At 41.0% G+C, this 19,279-nt stretch overlaps 2 protein-coding genes across 9 annotated transcripts in view; both read right to left on the bottom strand.

The window, feature by feature from the left end:
• The window catches only part of apoba (apolipoprotein Ba), a 108,856-nt gene extending 99,430 nt beyond the window's left edge, over positions 1-9,426 (bottom strand). For 2 of the 5 annotated variants that reach the window (XM_050061941.1, XM_050061942.1), the window contains exons 1-4: positions 9,273-9,426; positions 8,431-8,472; positions 6,975-7,087; positions 6,722-6,867 (exon numbers count right to left, since the gene is read on the bottom strand). In XM_050061941.1, the coding sequence (XP_049917898.1) occupies positions 6,722-6,867; positions 6,975-7,087; positions 8,431-8,472; positions 9,273-9,333 (362 nt within the window). In that variant the 5' untranslated portion in view covers positions 9,334-9,426. Of the gene's footprint in view, positions 1-6,721; positions 6,868-6,974; positions 7,088-8,430; positions 8,473-9,272 lie in introns of those variants that run through there. The other 3 variants (XM_050061944.1, XM_050061945.1, XM_050061946.1) reach the window with 3 other exon arrangements.
• A 7,968-nt stretch (positions 9,427-17,394) lies between these two features.
• The window catches only part of LOC126400967 (uncharacterized), an 8,116-nt gene continuing 6,231 nt past the window's right edge, over positions 17,395-19,279 (bottom strand). For all 4 annotated transcript variants that reach the window (XM_050061989.1, XM_050061991.1, XM_050061992.1 and 1 more), the window contains 2 exons: positions 18,937-19,110; positions 17,395-18,262 (listed from right to left, as the gene is read on the bottom strand). In XM_050061989.1, the coding sequence (XP_049917946.1) occupies positions 17,955-18,262; positions 18,937-19,110 (482 nt within the window). In that variant the 3' untranslated portion in view covers positions 17,395-17,954. The remainder of the gene's footprint in view (positions 18,263-18,936; positions 19,111-19,279) is intronic.

Below are 19,279 nucleotides of genomic sequence, written 5' to 3'. Positions count from 1 at the left end.
AAAATTTAGCCACTTCGCTCTGATATCCTCTTTGGCAGGGAGGCGATGTAGGGAAACATGAGTATCTGTGCATCCGACGACAGAGCAGGAGTGCTTGGCTTTCGGGTTGTACATGGTAGCGGTCAGGCTGTCATGGCGGATCCTCGTTCAGGTAGCCGGCGTAATATGGGAGGAGATACCCAGCGTGAGGGTGGGAGTATTCATATCGCTCAGATTTCACCCAGACTGTTACGTAACAGTGCGGGTGAAATCCAAATGGCTCTTCTGGAGACACATTTCCTGACTCAGCAAGTTTACAAAACATTGACTTAGTGGTCGAAAATCACTCTTAAGGGGTAGGGAGGCACTCCGGATATGCAAATATACATACTAAAGCAAAGAAAAAGTGAGTTTTGCATAATATGTCCCCTTTATTAACTTTTTGTCAGGAGGGTTGACAGATGCTACATGCAAAGTTTGGTGCAAATCGGTCAATTCGCCTAGGAGGAGTTCGAAAAACTACGTTTTTCATTTGTCGTGATTTAGCGAATGGAAAGTTACCAAGTGGGTGTGGCTTACACCACACAATTCAGCGGAATTCAGAGAACAAGTAAATAGAAGGTTTTACAGTGTGCGAAATATTATATGGGAGTTATTAGCCAAAAACGCTTTTGCATTGAAAATAGCGCCACCTGCTGGTCATTTTTGGTGTGTGAGTTACAGGGGCCAGTCTATACCACCCCTATCAATTTTATTTCCATGAGTGTTATGGTGTTGGCACAGTGCCAAATATTAAATTAGATGGCCACCAGAGCGCCACCTAGTGGTGGATCGGTAAGTCCTTCGTCAGATATCCTCAGGGGGGCATTGACAATAATTATACCAAGTTTCGTGTTAATCCGCACAACCAACGTTGAGATATAAAATACTTCAATTTAAAGAGCGCCACCTTGTGGTGATCACCTGAAATTTTGCACAGAGCCTCAGGGGCTCATTGGGAAGTGGTAAGCTGAGTTTCATGTCATTCGGATACACCAAGGTGGAGATATGCAACACTTCCTGTTTTGAACTAAATCTGCAGGAAGTTGCTATTTAATAACTTAAGTATTCTTTGGAATATCGAAATTCTTTTAATAACTTTTTGTCAGGAGACTCCACAAAGTTTCGTGCAAATCGGTGAAATTGCCTAGGAGGAGTTTGAAAAAGTAGGTTTGCGACATTTTGCGAATTTGCGGAAAAAAAAAACGGTAGGCGGAAATAGGCGTGGCCTATATCACGAGATTCAGCACAATTGACTGAACGCGTGGATATCAGGTTTTTGAATGTGCCACAAAGTATATGGGCGTTATGACCCAAAACGCACTTTCCTTGATTATAGCGCCACCTAGTGGTGACCATGTGCAACCACCTAAAAATATCGAATTTCGGATCCGGCCGGATGAATGTGGAAAGTTAGAAGCATTTTGAAATTTGGGAAAGGGGCGAAATTGGGACACGAAATGTCGGAACAATAATAATAATAATAATAATAATAATAATAATAATTGACATAGAGAAAAGCTTTTAATAACTTTTGATCAGCATGGTCTCTGGATGATCTGTAAAAAATCTGAAGTCGATTGGATGAAATCCCTAGGACTGGTTCGTTAAAATACAACATGTGGAAATCACGCCAAAATGACAAGTCAAAATCAAAATGGCCGACTTCCTGTTTGGAGTAGACCATTGGTGCCAGAGACTTTTATGTGCGTCTGGACAACATACACATGTGTACCAATTTTCATGTTCCAACTCCAAAAAAAAAAACCTTATGGGGCGGGGTTTTTGAAAATTTCAAGGGGGCGCTATAGAGGCACTTTCTCCCCCCATGGGCGACGCCCCTATCAGACGCAAGAGTTTGACATTCTTGATCTGTGTATCAATTTTCGTGAGGATATCAGGTCGCTGAAGCCATCAAAAAGCCAAACGTATTTTGTGGTGATGGAGGCGCCACAGCGGCCACACCCCTTGACATAGAGAAAAGCTTTTAATAGCTTTTGATCAGCATGGTCTCTGGATGATCTGTAAAAAATCTGAAGTCGATTGGATGAAATCCCTAGGACTAGTTCGTTAAAATACAACGTGGAAATCACGCCAAAATGACAAGTCTAAATCAAAATGGCCGACTTCCTGTTTGGAGTAGACCTTTGGTGCCAGAGACTTTTATGTGCGTCTGTACAACATACACATGTGTACCAATTTTCATGTTCCAACTCCAAAAAACACCCTATGGGGAGGGGTTTTTGAAAATTTCAAGGGGGCGCTATAGAGGCATTTTGTCCCTCCCATGGGTGACGCCCCTATCAGATGTAAGAGCTCACCATTCTTGACCTGTGTATCAATTTTCATGAGGAGATGAGGTCGTTGAAGCCATCAAAAACATAAATGTATTTAGTGGCGAGGGATCGATAGTCGCCACGGTGCCACACGGACACCATTAGATGTAGCTTCACAGCGTTCATAAGGTAGCTTCACCAATTTCTTCTGCATGCATTAGAAGTGGAATGAAGTTGATGCGGTCAAGTTTGTGGCATCAGTTCATGTTAAAGTAAAAACTGGTCACTTCCAGTTACCACTGGGGGGCGCTATGAGTAAGGTGGGATATTAACATATCGGGGCGTTCGGGGCGGAGCCATCATCATGTCCAGCAAGTTTGAAGCTGCTGAGATCAAGTATGTGGGTGTGAGAGCCGTTTGAAATTCGATGGCGAGAAAATGAAAAATCGCCAAAATTTGTCATGCCCTAGCGGCCACGCCCCTTGACATAGAGAAAAGCTTTTAATAACTTTTGATCAGCATGTTCTCAGGATGATCTGTACCAAATTTGAAGTTGATCGGACGAAATCCCAAAGAGGAGTTCGTTCAAACATGTAAAAAATTCAAATCAAAATGGCCGACTTGGGTCCTCACGGACGACTTCATCGTCACTCGGGCCCTAATAATCATTCGAAAAACAATAGGGACCTCGCAGGTCTGTGACCTGCTCGGGCCCTAATAATAATCATTCAAAAAACAATAGGGACCTTGCAGGTCTCCTGCTCGGGCCCCAATAATTAAAAACAGCGCGATTACGATAGGGTCCTACGCGGATGACTTCGTCATCTTTCGGGCCCGAATAATAATCTTTATTTGTATAGCACTTTTCAAAACAAAGTTACAAAGTGCTTTACAGAATAAAATAACACTTAGAATACACAAAATGCATAAAATTAAACAAACAAGGAAAGAGGGAATAAACCCCCCAAAATAAGAGCTGTCCAGTAAGAACAATTAAAACATGGTGGGATTTAGACCATGTGTTAAAATGAATAAAATTTGATTTGAAATTTAAAAACTGATTCTGCAAGCCTAACATCCTCGGGCAGGGAGTTCCAGAGCTGAGGAGCCCTGACTGCGAAAGCCCGGTCACCCTTAGTCTTGAGCCGGGACTCAGGAACAGCCAACCAGCCTCTGGCCAAGGATCTGAGGCTGCGCCCAGGCTCATAGGGGAGGAGTAACTCAGCAATATAGCCAGGTGCTAAGCCGTGAAGTGATTTAAAAGTAATCAGTAAAATCTTAAAATCAATTCTAAAACTGACTGGTAACCAGTGAAGAGAGGCTAAAACGAGGTGCTCTTGTCTCCTAGCATTTGTTAGGAGACCAGCAGCAGCATTTTGTACTGAAGCTTAGCTGAAGACGTGAGAGCAGTTTTTGGTTAAGCCCAGAGTACAAAGAATTGCAATAGTCCAGGCGAGATTAAATAAAAGCATGGATAACCTTCTCAAGATTGGGCAAAGAGAGATAGGACTTAATTTTTGAGATGGTCCTGAGCTGATAAAAGCACACATGAACAACACTTTTTATGTGCTTATCAAAGGTAAGGTCACCATCAAAGATCACACCCAGGTTCCTGGCTGTGGGTTTGATATTGGCAGACAGGGAACCAAGATGTTTCTGTAGTACAGGGATTGACTTTGGGGGACCGAAGAGAATGATTTCAGTTTTATTTTCATTTAATCTGAGAAGGTTGTGGGATATCCAGCATTTTATTTCGGACAGACAGGATAAAAGGTGATTAAAATTGCCTTCTTCACTGGGTTTTAAAGGGACGTACAGCTGTGTGTCGTCAGCATAACATTGGTGCTGGATATTATATTTCTTTATGATGTGTCCCAATGGTAGCATGTATATGCTGAACAACAGCGGACCAAAGATGGAGCCTTGGGGAACACCACAGGTCAGAGAAACAACTGAAGAGGAGGTGTTCCCCAGGGCTACTGAGAAAGTCCGGTTTGACAAATATGATTTCAACCACAGTAGAGCAGTGTCCCTAATGCCCACCCACTTTTCAAGCCGATCCAATAAAATAGCGTGATGCACAGTGTCAAAGGCAGAGCTCAAGTCTAAAAGAATTAAAACAGCAGTCACCAGCATCAGCTGTGAGTAAAAGATTATTAGTTACCTTAATCAGAGCAGATTCGGTGCTGTGATATGGGCAGAAACCAGACTAAAATTTATCAAAGATGTTAAAAGTGGTCATAAAAGATATGATTTCTGAATAAATAACCTTCTCTAAAACCTTTGATAAAAATGGTAACTTTGATATTGGTCGAAAATTTGTAAAATCAGAGGGGTTAAGGCTTGGTTTCTTTAAAAAGGGGTGCACTATTGCATGCTTGAGGGAGGAGGGAACACAGCCGGAGGACAAAGAACTGTTAAGAATAGCTAAAATTGAGGGGCCGGCATTGTTAAAAACTTCCTTCAGAAATCTGGAAGGCATAATATCTGAAGCAGTCCCTGACGGTTTTATTTTAGCTATAATGTCCTTTAACCCTGTCGGCCCGAACGATGCATAGTGCGTCCAAATTCACACCTGTTCTTCTCTGTGGATTTTCTCCGCGACCGTGCGTCATAGTGAGAAGCCACGCATATCACGTGAAACAGCGGAATCATAGCTTTCTAACAAGACCAAGCACTTGTCGTCCAATGTTTTCACAGCGAAATAAAATGATAAAATTACACTAAAATTATGTATAACAGAGCTTTCATACAGCTTTGCACACACATTACTCTTGGATGGATTACTAGCGAATGCAGGGTCGCACAGAAATGCCACGCATATCACATGAAAGCGCAGGAGCAGAGCTTTCCAATGATAACACACACATCATTGTGCTGTCATCCCATCATGCTGTAAATACAGACTTATAACTGAAACTGAAAAACAACAACAAACTTAGTTTACTGCAAACAAAGTGGCCAATATTATCTTGGAGCACATCATTGCACTTGGTTGACTATTTTTCTATGATCTTAGATGTAAATATTGCATGTTTCCTTCAGATAAAACACATTTTTGACTTGTGAATGAGTCAATGGAATTTCTTGCAATAATGAAAAAATACTGGCAATTATGTCCGCCTGGCACAAACCACATGTTTTGGACAGCTGTGAAGTGACAGAATGTCCCAGCATCATGGTTCTTATAATGCCAGATTCCAGAGAGTCTCCCCTCTTCATATATGGCAGAATATGTCTTTTTCCAACTTGCTATGGTGAGATACATGTAAAAATGTAAGAATTTGGTCACACGGATTTGTTTTTTTCATTGATATAAAAATTAATATAAAATACAGGCACATAGTAGGACATGAAATGATGGCAAAAACAAGATATAGCATGTGTATGTAGCCTTTATAATGACTGTGATATGAGCTTAAAAGTAAAGGCATTAAAAATACCCCAAAAACACCTAGGGCCCATAGGGTTAAAGTGCACAGTGTGAGTGGTTGAAAACAGTTTAGCAGGGTGCATGGGTAACACATTGGAGAAGGTGGGTCAATGATGGGGTCAATCTGGAATTTAATTTCCTTAATTTTGTTCGTAAAAAAAGGATAGAAATTTTTCACAGTTCATCGGGGTGGTTTCGGTGTACTGACGAGGAGGAAGATTAGTAACAGAGTTGATGGTTTTGAAGACCATTCTAGGGTTCCTTTGGTTCACTGTAATGATATTTGAGAAGTGTGAGGACCTGGCTTCCTTGACTGTTTTCTGATAGGCGGACAATAGTTCTTTCAGGATGAGGAAAGACACCACCAGACGGTCCTTTTTCCACTTTCTCTCTGCCTGTCTGCATCTTCTCTTCAAATCTCTTGTGTGATTATTAAGCCATGGCATACTGATGGTTGATTTGACTTTCCGGGTTTTGATAGGTGCTATTGTATTAAGTATTGAGTTACAGGTATAGTCAAAGTTGGCTGTCGTATGCTGTAAAGCCCTGTGAGGCAAATTGTGATTTGTTATATTGGGCTTATAAATAAAATTGATTGATTGAATTGATTGATTGATAAATTGTTTTTATAAAAGTATAGATTATAGTGGCTTGAAAGTATAATGGCATGGTAATATTATGGTGTGAGTTTAAACTTTGCACTTTAAACTCACACCAGTTTTAACAGTTTTTTCTTAGCAGTTTGTTCTAAGGCTGGCAGCATGATTTAAAAAGAAATAGTTTTGGAACAGCGGACAGCAACCTGCTCTCTTGAGCCACAGACTGAAATTAAACTTAAAGAGTTTATCATTTGTGTGTCTTTAACCATTTTGCTTTGTCAATGCTCAACATGGGAACCAAAAAAAGGAAAAAATGTTTTTTATATTAATTTATAAAAAAGACATCATGTTATTGCATGTGTATGAAGTCATGGTGAAGAATGTTTTGCACTAACTTTTCCATAGCAGCCTGGAAGGCCTTGGAGCCAGGTGCATGCCTGTGGACAGGCTGGCCCTGGGGATCCATGACAGACACTTCATTGAGAGCACAGTCCCTGGTGTGCATGATGAATCTGCATGTCTGCGGGACTTCGATCTCTACCTAAAGATATATAACAGCAGACTCAGGGTCAATGAAGAGACAGAGATGGAGCAAGAACACTGTGTTATCAAGTGACCTCACAAAGTGGTACACAAACGGGCATGTACCTGACAAGAGACTTTATGGCCGTTCATCAGGTCAGTAGTGCCCACCACACGATTTCTGCTGTCTGTGGTGTACTGGTACATATATTTCTTGAAGGTCTTGAATCTAGATGCCACTGCAATAAGATAATGGTATCACAAGGTGATATTGACTCTCTAAAGCCCAGTTCAGACCAAAGATTTGCGACGAGACAAATTGAAACATGTATCTACTTGCAATGCGTGAGAAAGTGTATCATCTCTATGCAACAACTCTCTGTACTTCTGATCTGATTTCCAGCTTTTCAGGCTTATTTTGTTGCTGAATATAATTCATAGCCTCTTAAAATATGAATGAGGATAGTGATAGTGAGATACTGGCTACAGTTGCGTTTGTAATAGTGATGAAATGGTGAAAAACAGAAACAAAACGAGCATCAGATGGAATATGTCTAATAGATACGGCACAATAATAATACTGGTGCTGGTTATTTAACCAGAATGTGTGTGTGTGAGTGGCCATAAGCACATACAGCGAGGAGCAGCAGGGACCCACTGTCCAACTCTGGCACACAGTGAGGATGGAAACGGGGCTCAGTGGGGACAGAGCACCTGCCACAACAGCAAGCGAACAGTGTGTGTGGTCATTTTGACCTGACCACTGGACTTCGCTACAAGCCGATCGGCTATTGAAACAGGTGACGTGCTTTACATTCTAAAACCAACTGCCTGTGATTTGACCAGCTAAGTCACAGGTGACACTATCAACCGGCTTGGGTCAAGCACAGATGACCAGTTCCAGTCCAGTTCTGCAACTTTTCTCTGCAACGTTTGAAACCAGTTTTGTCTTGTCGCGTATCATTGGTCTGAACTAGGCTTAAGATCTTATGTAAAAAGCTCTAAGTGTGTGAGTTCAAGCCAGCACTGCTTTTAAAGATGAGAACATGTTCATCTAGGATTATTCTGTTCACCGTTAAGGTTCCACATCACTACATGGCAGCAGATCTTTGGAAGCAGCTAAATGATGCTCCCAGTAGTAAGCCACTGCTATAGTAGTGAATCATAAACAGTACAGGAGCAAGAGTCCATTGGCTTCTGTTGCTATCACCAGAAAGCAGGTCATGTGTTTATTAGTTCAGCACAGCCACAATTGATCTGTTAAACAGGCCAATGTGTCTGTTTGCAACTGCACACCAATCACCCCTCCATCTACCCTATGCACAGACACACTTTTACAGGAACACACTCTGTCAAGCCCTTCACAGGAACTGACAAAGTCCAGACTGTTGTAACTGCATCATTTTGGGGACTTATCAACACTTTAAAAAGTGCAATATAGACTTTTTGCATTACTCTTATTATTCTGATCACCAAAACAGCACAGAGCAGTAATGAAACCAAGCAAATTGCAATCTCCTCAGAAGAAGTTTTGGAAGGTTTTGTTGATGTGGATATAACTGATGTGTTGGTAGCTACTTACACAGACACATTGAAGTTTGTGGCTTATTATCACTGCCTTCCTCTGGGGAAAAAAAGAGGAAAGTAATGTGTAATCTGGAAAACTGTTATGATAAAAACATTTTTGAACAAATATATATACATGGTCACGCACTATGTCTGCCCTTTTTAACCAAGGACTTAACATATGTATGTAAGGACAACAGTAAGCATTCATATTCAAGTAAAAAATATAACATGCCTTGACATGCCATGGTAGAAAAAAAGGTGTCATTAGTAACATTCCATTTACTTGCTAGAATAAACAATAGGAACAATTACACTTACGACTCTTTCACAGAAGACATTAGGACTTAAAATGCACAGGTGTAAATAAAATGTACAAGGCTGAATTCCATTTTCAGTCTCAGGATCCTAGTATTGGTCATGCTTGCTTCTATCATGGCTTATTGGGAATTGGACAGAACAGAGACACTATTAATGTTCGTAGTAACACCTGTGCTTTTCTTAAAAGGAAAAGTCAAAATTTCTGGTGATAAGAAAGCCTTTATATGCAAACTAGCATACAAATGAATTTTACAATTATTATCAAAAAAACTTTTATGATTTTCTTCAAATTCGGGGCATCGGTGGCTTAGTGGTAGAGCAGGCGCCCCATATACAAGACTGTTGCTGCAGTGCCCCGGGTTTGACTCCAGCCTGTGGCCCTTTGCTGCATGTCACTCTCTCTCTCTCCCCCTTTCACGCTTGTCTGTCCTTTCAATTAAAGACCAAAAAGCCCCAAAAAATATATTTAAAAAAAAAAGATTTTCTTCAAATTTCTCATAATCCAATTACTTTGAATCAAAAAAGATTCCTACTTACGGGCCAGTGTGTAGCTGCTCAGCAGCAGCAGCAACAAACACAGCTTGTTGTAACCCATCATGGGCTAAAGAAAAGGGTTTCCTCTGTACTGTTGAGTGCTCTCAGTCTTAACTAATACAGCAACACTTCTCCCGGATCATTTATAAAGTCCCTCCCCTCTTCCCTGTCCCTCCATAAGCCAGACCTGCACACTACCAGGGGTACACTGACTCAGCAAAGCCTGGGTGGTCGTTTCAAAGTTCAAACTCTGAATAGCACAGACGATTATTGTTGGGTAAATGGCAGCTTACAGACACAAATGTTTTTGTTCATGTCAATACAGAATTGCAAAATCGCAAAAACTGGAAAACCTACTTTTTTGAACTCCTCCTTGGGCTTTTGTCCGATCTGCGTGAAACTTGGCACGTACACTCTTCACCTGGACCTGATCTAAAGTTATCAAAAGAATTTTGTTCCGTCAAAAATTCCGCAAATTATTAATTAACAAATTTGTGTAGCTAGCTATAAAAATGTAAACTGTTGCATATCTCAGTCAGACTTAATGCTATCAAAACCAAATCTCAGATCCTTAGTTGGCATGACACTGTGAAGGTATGAGCCGAATTTGGCGAATGTTGGCCACTAGGAGGCACTACAAATATGGGAAGTTTATATCTCTTAAACGGCTACACCCATTTCTACGAAATTCGGTCAGTATGAAGTAGGGCCATTCCTGAGGCCATATATTGAAGGTGGTCATGACTGGTCAATGTGGGCGTGGCTTATTATAGGATAAACAACAAACATTTACTACAGCTGAACTATTATGCTGAGGGCTGTGAAATTTATAGGGTACATATAGAAAAGGACACAGATCTTCCATACCAAAAATTGTGCATATGCTCCACTAGGTGGTGCTAAAACGGATGCAAATGCATTTTTGCGTGTAACTTCCACATTTTAAATGACACATTCATAAACATTATCTCCATGTGTTCCCTGGATAGAGCTGGGTTTTCTGACACAGGCTCCGCCCACTTCTGCTGCACATTCTCTTTGCTAATTTGCCACATGTTCAAAACCTACTTTTTCAAACTCCTCCCACAGTTTAAGCACCACCTGCATGAAACTTTGCACATAGAATCTCCAGATGTGTCTGATCAAAGGTTATCAAAATAATGTTGGCACTCCAAAAAATGCGCTAGTTATAATCAAACTTTTTTTTTTTTGCTAGCTAAAAAACACATATTGTTTCATATTTTGGTCAAAATAAATGCTTTCAACATCAAACTTAAGTCACTTGTTCCCGAGGTCATCAAGAGGCTCTATGCCAAATTTGGTGCAAATCGGCCTATAGGTGTTGCTATAACAGATGCAAATGCGACTTTGCCTGTAACTTCCACATTTTAAACAACACATTCATGGACATCAATGCAATGTATTTCCTGAATAGAGGTGGGTTTTCTGACATAGGCCCCGCCCACTTCGGCTGCAATTTTCCCTTGCTAAGTTACCACATATCCAAAACCTACTTTTTCGAACTACTCCTACGGTTTAAGCGCCATCTGTGTGAAACTTTGCACATAGAATCTCCAGATGTGTCTGATCAAAAGTTATCAAAAGAATTTTGGCACTCCAAAAAATGCGCTAGTTATAACCAAACAATCTTTTTTGCTAGCTAAAAAACACATATTGTTTAATATTTTGGTCAAAGTAAAAGCTTTTAACATCAAACTTAATTCACTTGTTCTGGAGGTCATCCAGAGGCTCTGTGCCAAATTTGGTGCAAATCGGCTAATGGGGGGCGCTAAAAACCCACAAACATCAAGTCTCAAGTACAAGATTTCAAGAGTGTGATGTGGGGTCACTCCTGAGGCCGGACATAAAGTTAAGTAATGATTGGTCAAAGTGGGCATGATTTATTACAACAAATCCAAATTGCCACACATTCAGCCTCTCACACTTCCGGCGCATTTCCCATTACAGCAAATACCGCGGCTCGGACGCTGGCCCGTGTCCCTGCGCTGGCCCTGAGCCCGTCGTGCTTCGGGGCCAACTTCCGTGGGCTCCGTGGGGCATGGGGGCCGAGTTGCGCGGGGAGGCTTTGCCCCTGTTCATAACTGCTTGCAGTTCTAGTTATTTATTTAGTTTTCTTACAGCCCAGGAAAAGAACTGTTCATTAGTCTGGAGGTGGGAAAGAATACAATCACGTATACAGGGCGTACAGGAGTGGACTCAGCACACAACCTTGAGGTTAGCCAGTGCTGAACATTGAGGAGGAGGAGAGATGGGAGCCAAGTTTGACTGATTGTGTGGTCTGTGGTAATAAGTGATGTGCTGGATTCCCTGCCGCATCCGCCGCAGATCACTGTCAGGGAAATGTCCCTCTATATTCCTTTTGTATGTATTCTGGGCTGAATTAATACCCCTCTTCAGGTTTGCCATGGCAATGCAGTACTGTTCTCTGTCCCCTGATGTGAAGGCAGCCTTGCGGTCTCTGATGAGAAGCCAGACATCACTGGTCATCCAGGGTTTTTGAATTGTCACTAAAGAAGACAGTAGTGTTGTAATTTTTTATCTTGAGTGAACAGAACGAAGGTAAGATAAGACCATTCAGAGAGGGTTTACAGGAAAATAAGTGGAAATACTTTTATTGCAACACAGCAGCAAAAACACAAACAAATGTTTTGTTTGTTTGTTTTAACAAAGAAAGGAATAACTTAATGTATTTGCTAAATTTACAAGAGGAGACAAATACTTAGGAATTTGACATAAAATGTTAAAGTTTCTCCTAACTCGCTACACGAGTGAATCTGGTACTTTCTCTTCGCATGATAGAGTGTATTGTGATTACTGTACTCCTTTTTGTGCCCCAAACACATTGAATTATTTGCACAACATTACTGTGTGGCTCCAAAATGAACTTCCTGTACTTTGAGATCATATTTCTCCTGTTTTAGCTTCTCTGCACTGGCTCCCTGTAAAATCCAGAATTGAATTTAAAATTCTACTGTTAACTTACAAAGCTGGTCAGGCTCCATCTTATCTTAGAGAGTTCATAGTGCCCTATTATCCCACCAGAACACTGCGCTCTAAGAATGCAGGGTTACTCGTGGTCCCTAAAGTCTCCAAAAGTAGATCAGGAGCCAGAGCCTTCAGCTATCAGGCTCCTCTTCTGTGGAATCATCTTCCTATTGCAGTCCGGGAGGCAGACACCATCTCCACATTTAGGACTAGACTTAAGACTTTCCTTTTTGATAAGGCTTATAGTTAGGGCTTGCCTTAGACCAGCCCCTAGTTAGGCTGACTTAGGCCTAGTCTGCCGGAGGACCCCCCTATAATACACCGGGCACCTTCTCTCCTTCTCTCTCTCTCTCTCTCTCCTTTGCTAACACTCATGTCCTGTTACTGCATCTCGCTAACTCGGCTGTACTGCATGTCACTAACTCGGCTTCTTCTCCGGAGCTTTTGTGCTCCACTGTCTCGCAGGTTAACTTATATCGCAGTGGTGCCCGGATGGTGTGACGTGTGGTTGTGCTGCTGCCGTGGTCCTGCCTGATGCCTCCTGCTGCTGTTATCATTAGTCATACTTCTACTGTTATTATACACATATGATTGTAGGGGAAATACCTTTTTGAGAATGTTTTCACCAGTAATAAAGTTTGGGGCACCACCGTCCTAATAAGGGTAGCGACTAATAAAATTAATAACTCCTGAAACCAATTATTACTTCGTCAGCACGCTTATCAATAATGAATCAATCTCAATATCTGGGTTGGGAATTCTCCATACAGGGATCTTAGCTCCTGCTCAAAAGAAATACACACAGACAATGACTTGCCAATAAATTAAAATTTAATTAGGCTAAATGGGTAACAACTGAATAAATGAATGAGGATAATATGAAATAACACAAAATCAACAGTATGTATAAATGGATTAAACAAGAAGTAACACTCGTGTGAGTTATTTAATTTGGCAATAGTGAGAGAGTATGTGAAGAGAAATTGGAAATCAGGGATGCGCAAAATATTTATCTAAGGAATCCTAAATTAAGATTAATTTTGTTTTCTTTATTTATTAACGATCTACCAAATATATGTAATAATATTAATATTCAAATGTACGCTGACGATGCAGTAATTTTTACTGCAGCAAAAGATGCTGTTAAAGCTGCTTGTATTCTCACATCGGCAGTGACCCATATCCAGGATTGGCTCTTAAGATCCTGCCTACTACTAAATATCAAAAAAAAAAACGTATGCATGATGTTCTCTAAGAAACCACTGAAAATGTCTCACTCTAATGTAATTCTGGGAAAGGATGAATTAAAACTTGCCACAGAGTTCAAAAACCTTGGAGTCATTTTAGACTATACTTTGTTTTAGGAGCCACATCAAAAAAGGTTGCAAACAAATGAGTGACATCACCAACTATCCATCCACTGAGGAAGACAAAAATATCTTATAGGCGGGCCAGAGGCGAGCTAAACAGATGACGACAGCGCTGCGATGACGAAGTCCGGAATCAGTCAGTAAACATTGCAAGATGGCTACGGATGAACACCAGTTGTTTGAAACGGCTTTGGCCGCTACAATGAACAAGTTAGACTTGGCTTTTTCTCTAAAAGAGGAACAGAAGACAGCGCTCGAGTCTTTCCTTTGCAAGAAGGACGTTTTTGCTGTTTTGCCAACTGGAGATGGCAAGAGTCTAATCTACCAGTTAGCTCCGCTGGTAGCTAAGCGTATACGTCACCCCGTGTATTGTTTTGATTGGTCATAGTGTTATGCAATAGCATGCAGTGATATTACAAATGCATGCTTGGTGCTGCCCCTGGAGTTGGGCCATTTGCATTACTCATGGCCAGACCCTAAATCTTTCTAGATTTGGGTCTGGATTTCCAGGCTAGTGGAAATTAGCTATGGAGATCAAAACATTTTTTTTTTCTGCCAGGCAGTAACATGTTTTTTTTTTTTATGCAATGGTATTTTAACATTGGAGCTTCTTTTCCCGGCGCAGCGCAGGGTGGCGCAGGGTGGCGAACCCCCGCGCAGAGCTAGTTTCGAGCAGCGCAACCCGAGGCGCACTCAGTTTGGTAGTTTGGCAGACCGAGGTGCGCTGAGATGGGTGTGGCGGCGCAGCAGGGGGAGGTATCGGCAGATCCAGCTTGGCGCAGTGACAGTTTCGTGCCAAAAGGCTTCGCTGAAGGTGCGCTAAAAGCTCGCCAGCTGAAACCAGGTCTACTGTCAACGCAGGCGGAGCACAGCCGGTGTAATTGAAGTTTGGCTGACCAGTGGACAGTGCGCACACGTCACCAAAACCTCACAGGCAAGTTTCCAGAATGTCAGTGCATTCTTCGTGGCATGTTGCGTTATACACAACATAGCTACATGCCGTGGATGCCACTTTGACCTCAAATTATTTCAACATTAAATTTATTTTATTTATTGATCACCCCCCCCCCCCCCCCCCCTTCTTCCTCTCCTCTTTGTATGTTTGTCTTACCTGTCCCAACCTCTATCCCACCAAAGCCCTCGATGCTGACGGAGGACAGCGTGGAGGACGCAATTTCCTCCGCCGAGCTGAGGGGTACGCTGGTGGAGGGGCCGCCCCCTGTTGCCCCCATCTGCCTCCTGTGCTCAGAGAGCTTTTGTTTGGCCCTTCTTCTAACATCATTGAACGATTTTTTGCACTGGGCAACGGTTCTCAGTGTATCCGGGCAACATTGATTTACAATTGTGGTGACCTCGTCCCAGGCTGCCTTTGCATCATCAGCCCGTGGAGGTCTGCTCGCAGTTCCGTATATTCGGACACTGCGAGCTCGGACCTCCCGGACCAAAACATCAGTTTCCTCCTGGGAGACGTTTGGCTTTGTGTTTACATCAACATTTCACACCGTAGACATTGTGTAATTTCACTCGTTTCTGTTTGTCGTCTGCTCGTGTCATTCCTGCGCCTATGAGTACAAGCTCCTCGCTTAGAGGTGGGACTTTGTACCTTTAACCAGTGGGAAGTGTGCACCTCCCTGTTTGACCAATGACAGCTGGTCTAAGCAGAGTGACTGTGATTGACACCTTGTTTGATCAATAGGACTATGCTAGAGCGATGTAGTTAGATTGACAGGTAAAAACAGACAGTACTGTCTACTTTCCCTGTAAGTTTTGGGGAAATTACCTAGTACTTTCAGACTAAGGACAGGCAAACAGTGCAAACTTCAAAATCCAGCCTGGTCTCTTTTGTTAGTATATACTTAGGTGGAAAGTACTGCCTAGTTTCCCTGTAAGTTTTGGGGAAATTACCGAGTACTTTCAGAATAAGGACAGGCAAACAGTGCAAACTTCATAATCCAGCCCGGTCTCTATTGTTAGTATATACTTAGGTGGAAAGTACTGCCTAGTTTCCCTGTATGTTTTGGTGAAAGTACCCTGTAGATGTGAGAACAGCACCTACCATGTGGTTTCTGTGTAATTAAATAATAAAAACATTTTATAACTTTTCATGACTCATTATTGTGTATTTTAAGATATATGTAGGCTATATTATTACATTACTGTATTGTTTGTGTTTCGTCCTCGGATGGCACTACAAGACTTCCAGAGATGTGCACTTGAGAGAGGTAAGTTTGCTTTGTACTCCAGCCTGCCCGTTAATTAGGCAATTTGCAGAATATAGACCCATTTCTTGAAATATTCATATTCAAACTCATTCAATTAAATGTAAACAAAACATAAATATTAAAACCCTGGAGTGTGGGTGAAATTGCCTGATGACACACAGGCTACATAAAAGGTACTGAATCAACTGCCATGAGCAAAGAGCAAAAGCATTTGTTTTTATTGCACTTCATACATATACAGATTCATATGAGGAAATTAAACCTTAAGTTTCGGGAAATTACATAAATGACAAGTTATACTCTAACTCCTGGGAAAGTATGTGCTAAGTGACTGCGAGGGAAACTCTAACTCCCGGGAAAGTATGTGGTAAGTGACCGGGAGGAATTATGCACTAACTCCCGGAAAGTACATGTAAGTTCCCAGGAGTTATATGCTAACTCCCGGGAAAGGGGGCGAGAGGTACACTCTACAACGCGGGCTGACTTATGAAGTGTTACCTCTATTTCTAATTTGTCAGATATCTTTTTGGCAAACAGTTTCACAGTCTTGTCAATATTCATACATTCAATACTCACATTTTGAGATGAGGATCCAGGTTACCCAGTCTATGGACATCTATAGGTCCAACCATGAAATATTGATGATAGACTAAAGCCCAGCCCCATACACTAACCCTTCCTTTTACAGTCCGGTAATTACCAGGTAATTACCTGGTAATAAGATGTATTTACTAAGTAATAACCAAGTAATTAAATGTAATTACCTGGTAATTACCAAGTACTTTCCATGTAATTACCCAGTATTTACCATGTAAATACCCAGTATTTACAAGATATTTTTCTGACTACTACCAGGCATTTACCCAATAATTACCTGGTAGATACGCAGTAATTGTATATTGTAGATTTTAAACCCGGTAGTTAAAAATATTTACCTGATATTTATCTGGTAAATACCAACACGTTACCTGGTATTTACTAGATATTTTCCTGACAACTACCAGGTATTTACCCAATAATTACCTGGTAGATATCCTGCAATTGCATATTGAAGACTATAAACCCACTGAATGTGTCTATATGTGACTTTGTTAGGGTGATAATAACTGAGATATTTACCTGGTAATTACCAGGTATTTACTCAAAAATGATCACATATTTACCTGGTAACTACCACTTATTTGCCTGGTAGTTACCTGATATTTACCTGGTAAATACTAGAACTAGTTACCTGGTATTTACTAGATATATACTGAAAACTACCAGGTATTTATCCAGGAATTATAGATTATGTATTACCAATCAACCTGTGTAGTGACAGTGAGGGTAGTAATGACTCTGATATTTACCTGGTAATTACCCAGTATTTACCTGATAACTTGCAACTATTTACTAAGTAATTACCNCTGTAAAAGGAAGCGTGGTTTGTTTCCATGGTATTACCCTGAACTTTCCTTTACATAAAGATACAATGCATTTTGTTACACTCCTTCACACAGCCTGTGACAAATACGCAAAAACAGGTGACCTGTCAAAGAGACTAACTTTAATGCTCTTAATCTGCAAAACAGTGAACTTGAAGAGAGTAACTTCAATACTCCTAAAGTGCAAAACAGTGGCATAGCTTTCAAGTGTACTTATATTTCAAAACAAGTAGGACATGTTATAAAAAAAGTGCAAAAAACTGCAAAGTGCAGTTGCATCTTGTATGGAATCTAACACCAAAAAAAGTGTCAGGGTCAGAAGAGGTAGAAATAATCGTAACAAAATAAAACTTTGCTGATCCAAAGTGCAAACTGACAATGCCTACTACAAAATAAAACGAGTAAGGCTGACAACATCCTAGTGGAAATGGCAGGGAGTGGGTAGTCAACGGTTATTGAACGATATCAAACTCTAGGGGCAAAGATAAAAGATCTTTGGAGAAAAGAAACCAGGGTCCAACTACCCACTAAAAGGTTTTTGGATACAAGAAATTTGGTTGAATCCCCACCAGATAAAACAAAAAGACAGTGCAGTAATACATTAAAATAAATGTAATTTTTTTTAAACGACATTGAAATTACTGCACTTTAGAGCTTGATCCCTCACTTTGGCATTTTATATTTGATAGGGAGCAGCTCTGTGGCCTTCCTCATTTTTTCGATTTTTTCCTGCAGGGGTTTGTTGGCATCTACAAATGCCTTGCATAATTTTGCGTAGTTCGCTAAAGTCTGTTTTTCTTTGAAGAGGGGCAGCTCCCCAAAGTCTGCGCCCTCTGTGGCTATCATGACATCTGCAATGACCGCAGTCCCTGCAATGGTGTTCCTGTCCACTCCGAGTTCTTCACAGGTGTTGGTCATGCTGACTTTTAGGACCGCTTTGTAGCGGTGGACAACGTCCTCTGGGCTCAGAACTACAAAACAGATCATCAAAAGAAAATATAAATTAACACTGTGTAATAATTCCAAATATATTTATAATCCTGACATGACATGAAGATCAGGGGTTAAACCAGTCATCTTGTGTCTGCAGTGCAGTACTCTTCTTCACTCCATGGTTAAATTGATACAGTTGTGGATACTCTCTACATAGCTGTTTGGTAATAGGGCGAGCCTTGACTCTGGTAAATATAGCCTATATAAGATTGTGTTTGGGTGGAGGGGAGAGTGTTACCTTAGCATTATGCCACATAAAAAAAAAATCAATACATGAGCATGCTACACTGAAATTATGATGGAAATGTGACTGCAGTGTCACAATAAAAGATGCTTCCACTAACATGAACATCTTCCGTAACCTTGCTAGGTCCATGTGACAGGAGTCTGAAAGCTCTATGCAAAAAGCCATTAGCTCCCAGGTCATCTAGCTTCAATGTAATGTGATCAAAATAAATAAAACAAATTAAACTTTTGCCTTCAATGTATAAAACAGGGTACATTTACCAAATTTTGGGGGCATTTAAATAAATAAATAAATGAATGGTGCATAATATTGCTGAAGTGTAATGTAAACAACAGTGCTGTTTGTATGTGCATTGTTCCAGAAGCAATAGAAATGTGAGCCATCTTTTTCCAGATGATGGGTTACCTCTCTTTCCAAATGATGAGGGTTTTTTGGATTTGCTCTTCTTCCAGTCATCATCAGAGGAGTCTGAAGACCCATGTTTTTTGTGTTTCTTCTTACACTTCCTCTTCCGATCCTCATAAGAGTCATCTGAGTCAGAAGAGTCAGAGGAATCCCCATTCCTCATTTTGCGTTGCCCTTAAATTTAAAAAAATAAAATGTTAGAAGTTAGCAAATCTATGAGTTTGAGTATGAGTTTAGCCTCGTAAACCAGCCTCCCCCGGAAATACATTTCATTTCATTTCACAGGGAGAGTCTGGCCTCATTCATGGCCTGAAACCCTCAGAAGGCCGAGCCAATCAGCGTC

This window comes from Epinephelus moara, chromosome 14 (genome assembly GCF_006386435.1).
Source record: "Epinephelus moara isolate mb chromosome 14, YSFRI_EMoa_1.0, whole genome shotgun sequence".
Classification (NCBI taxonomy): domain Eukaryota; kingdom Metazoa; phylum Chordata; class Actinopteri; order Perciformes; family Serranidae; genus Epinephelus; species Epinephelus moara.
Note: the sequence above shows the minus strand (reverse complement) of the source record. Positions and strands in the feature narration are given on the sequence as shown.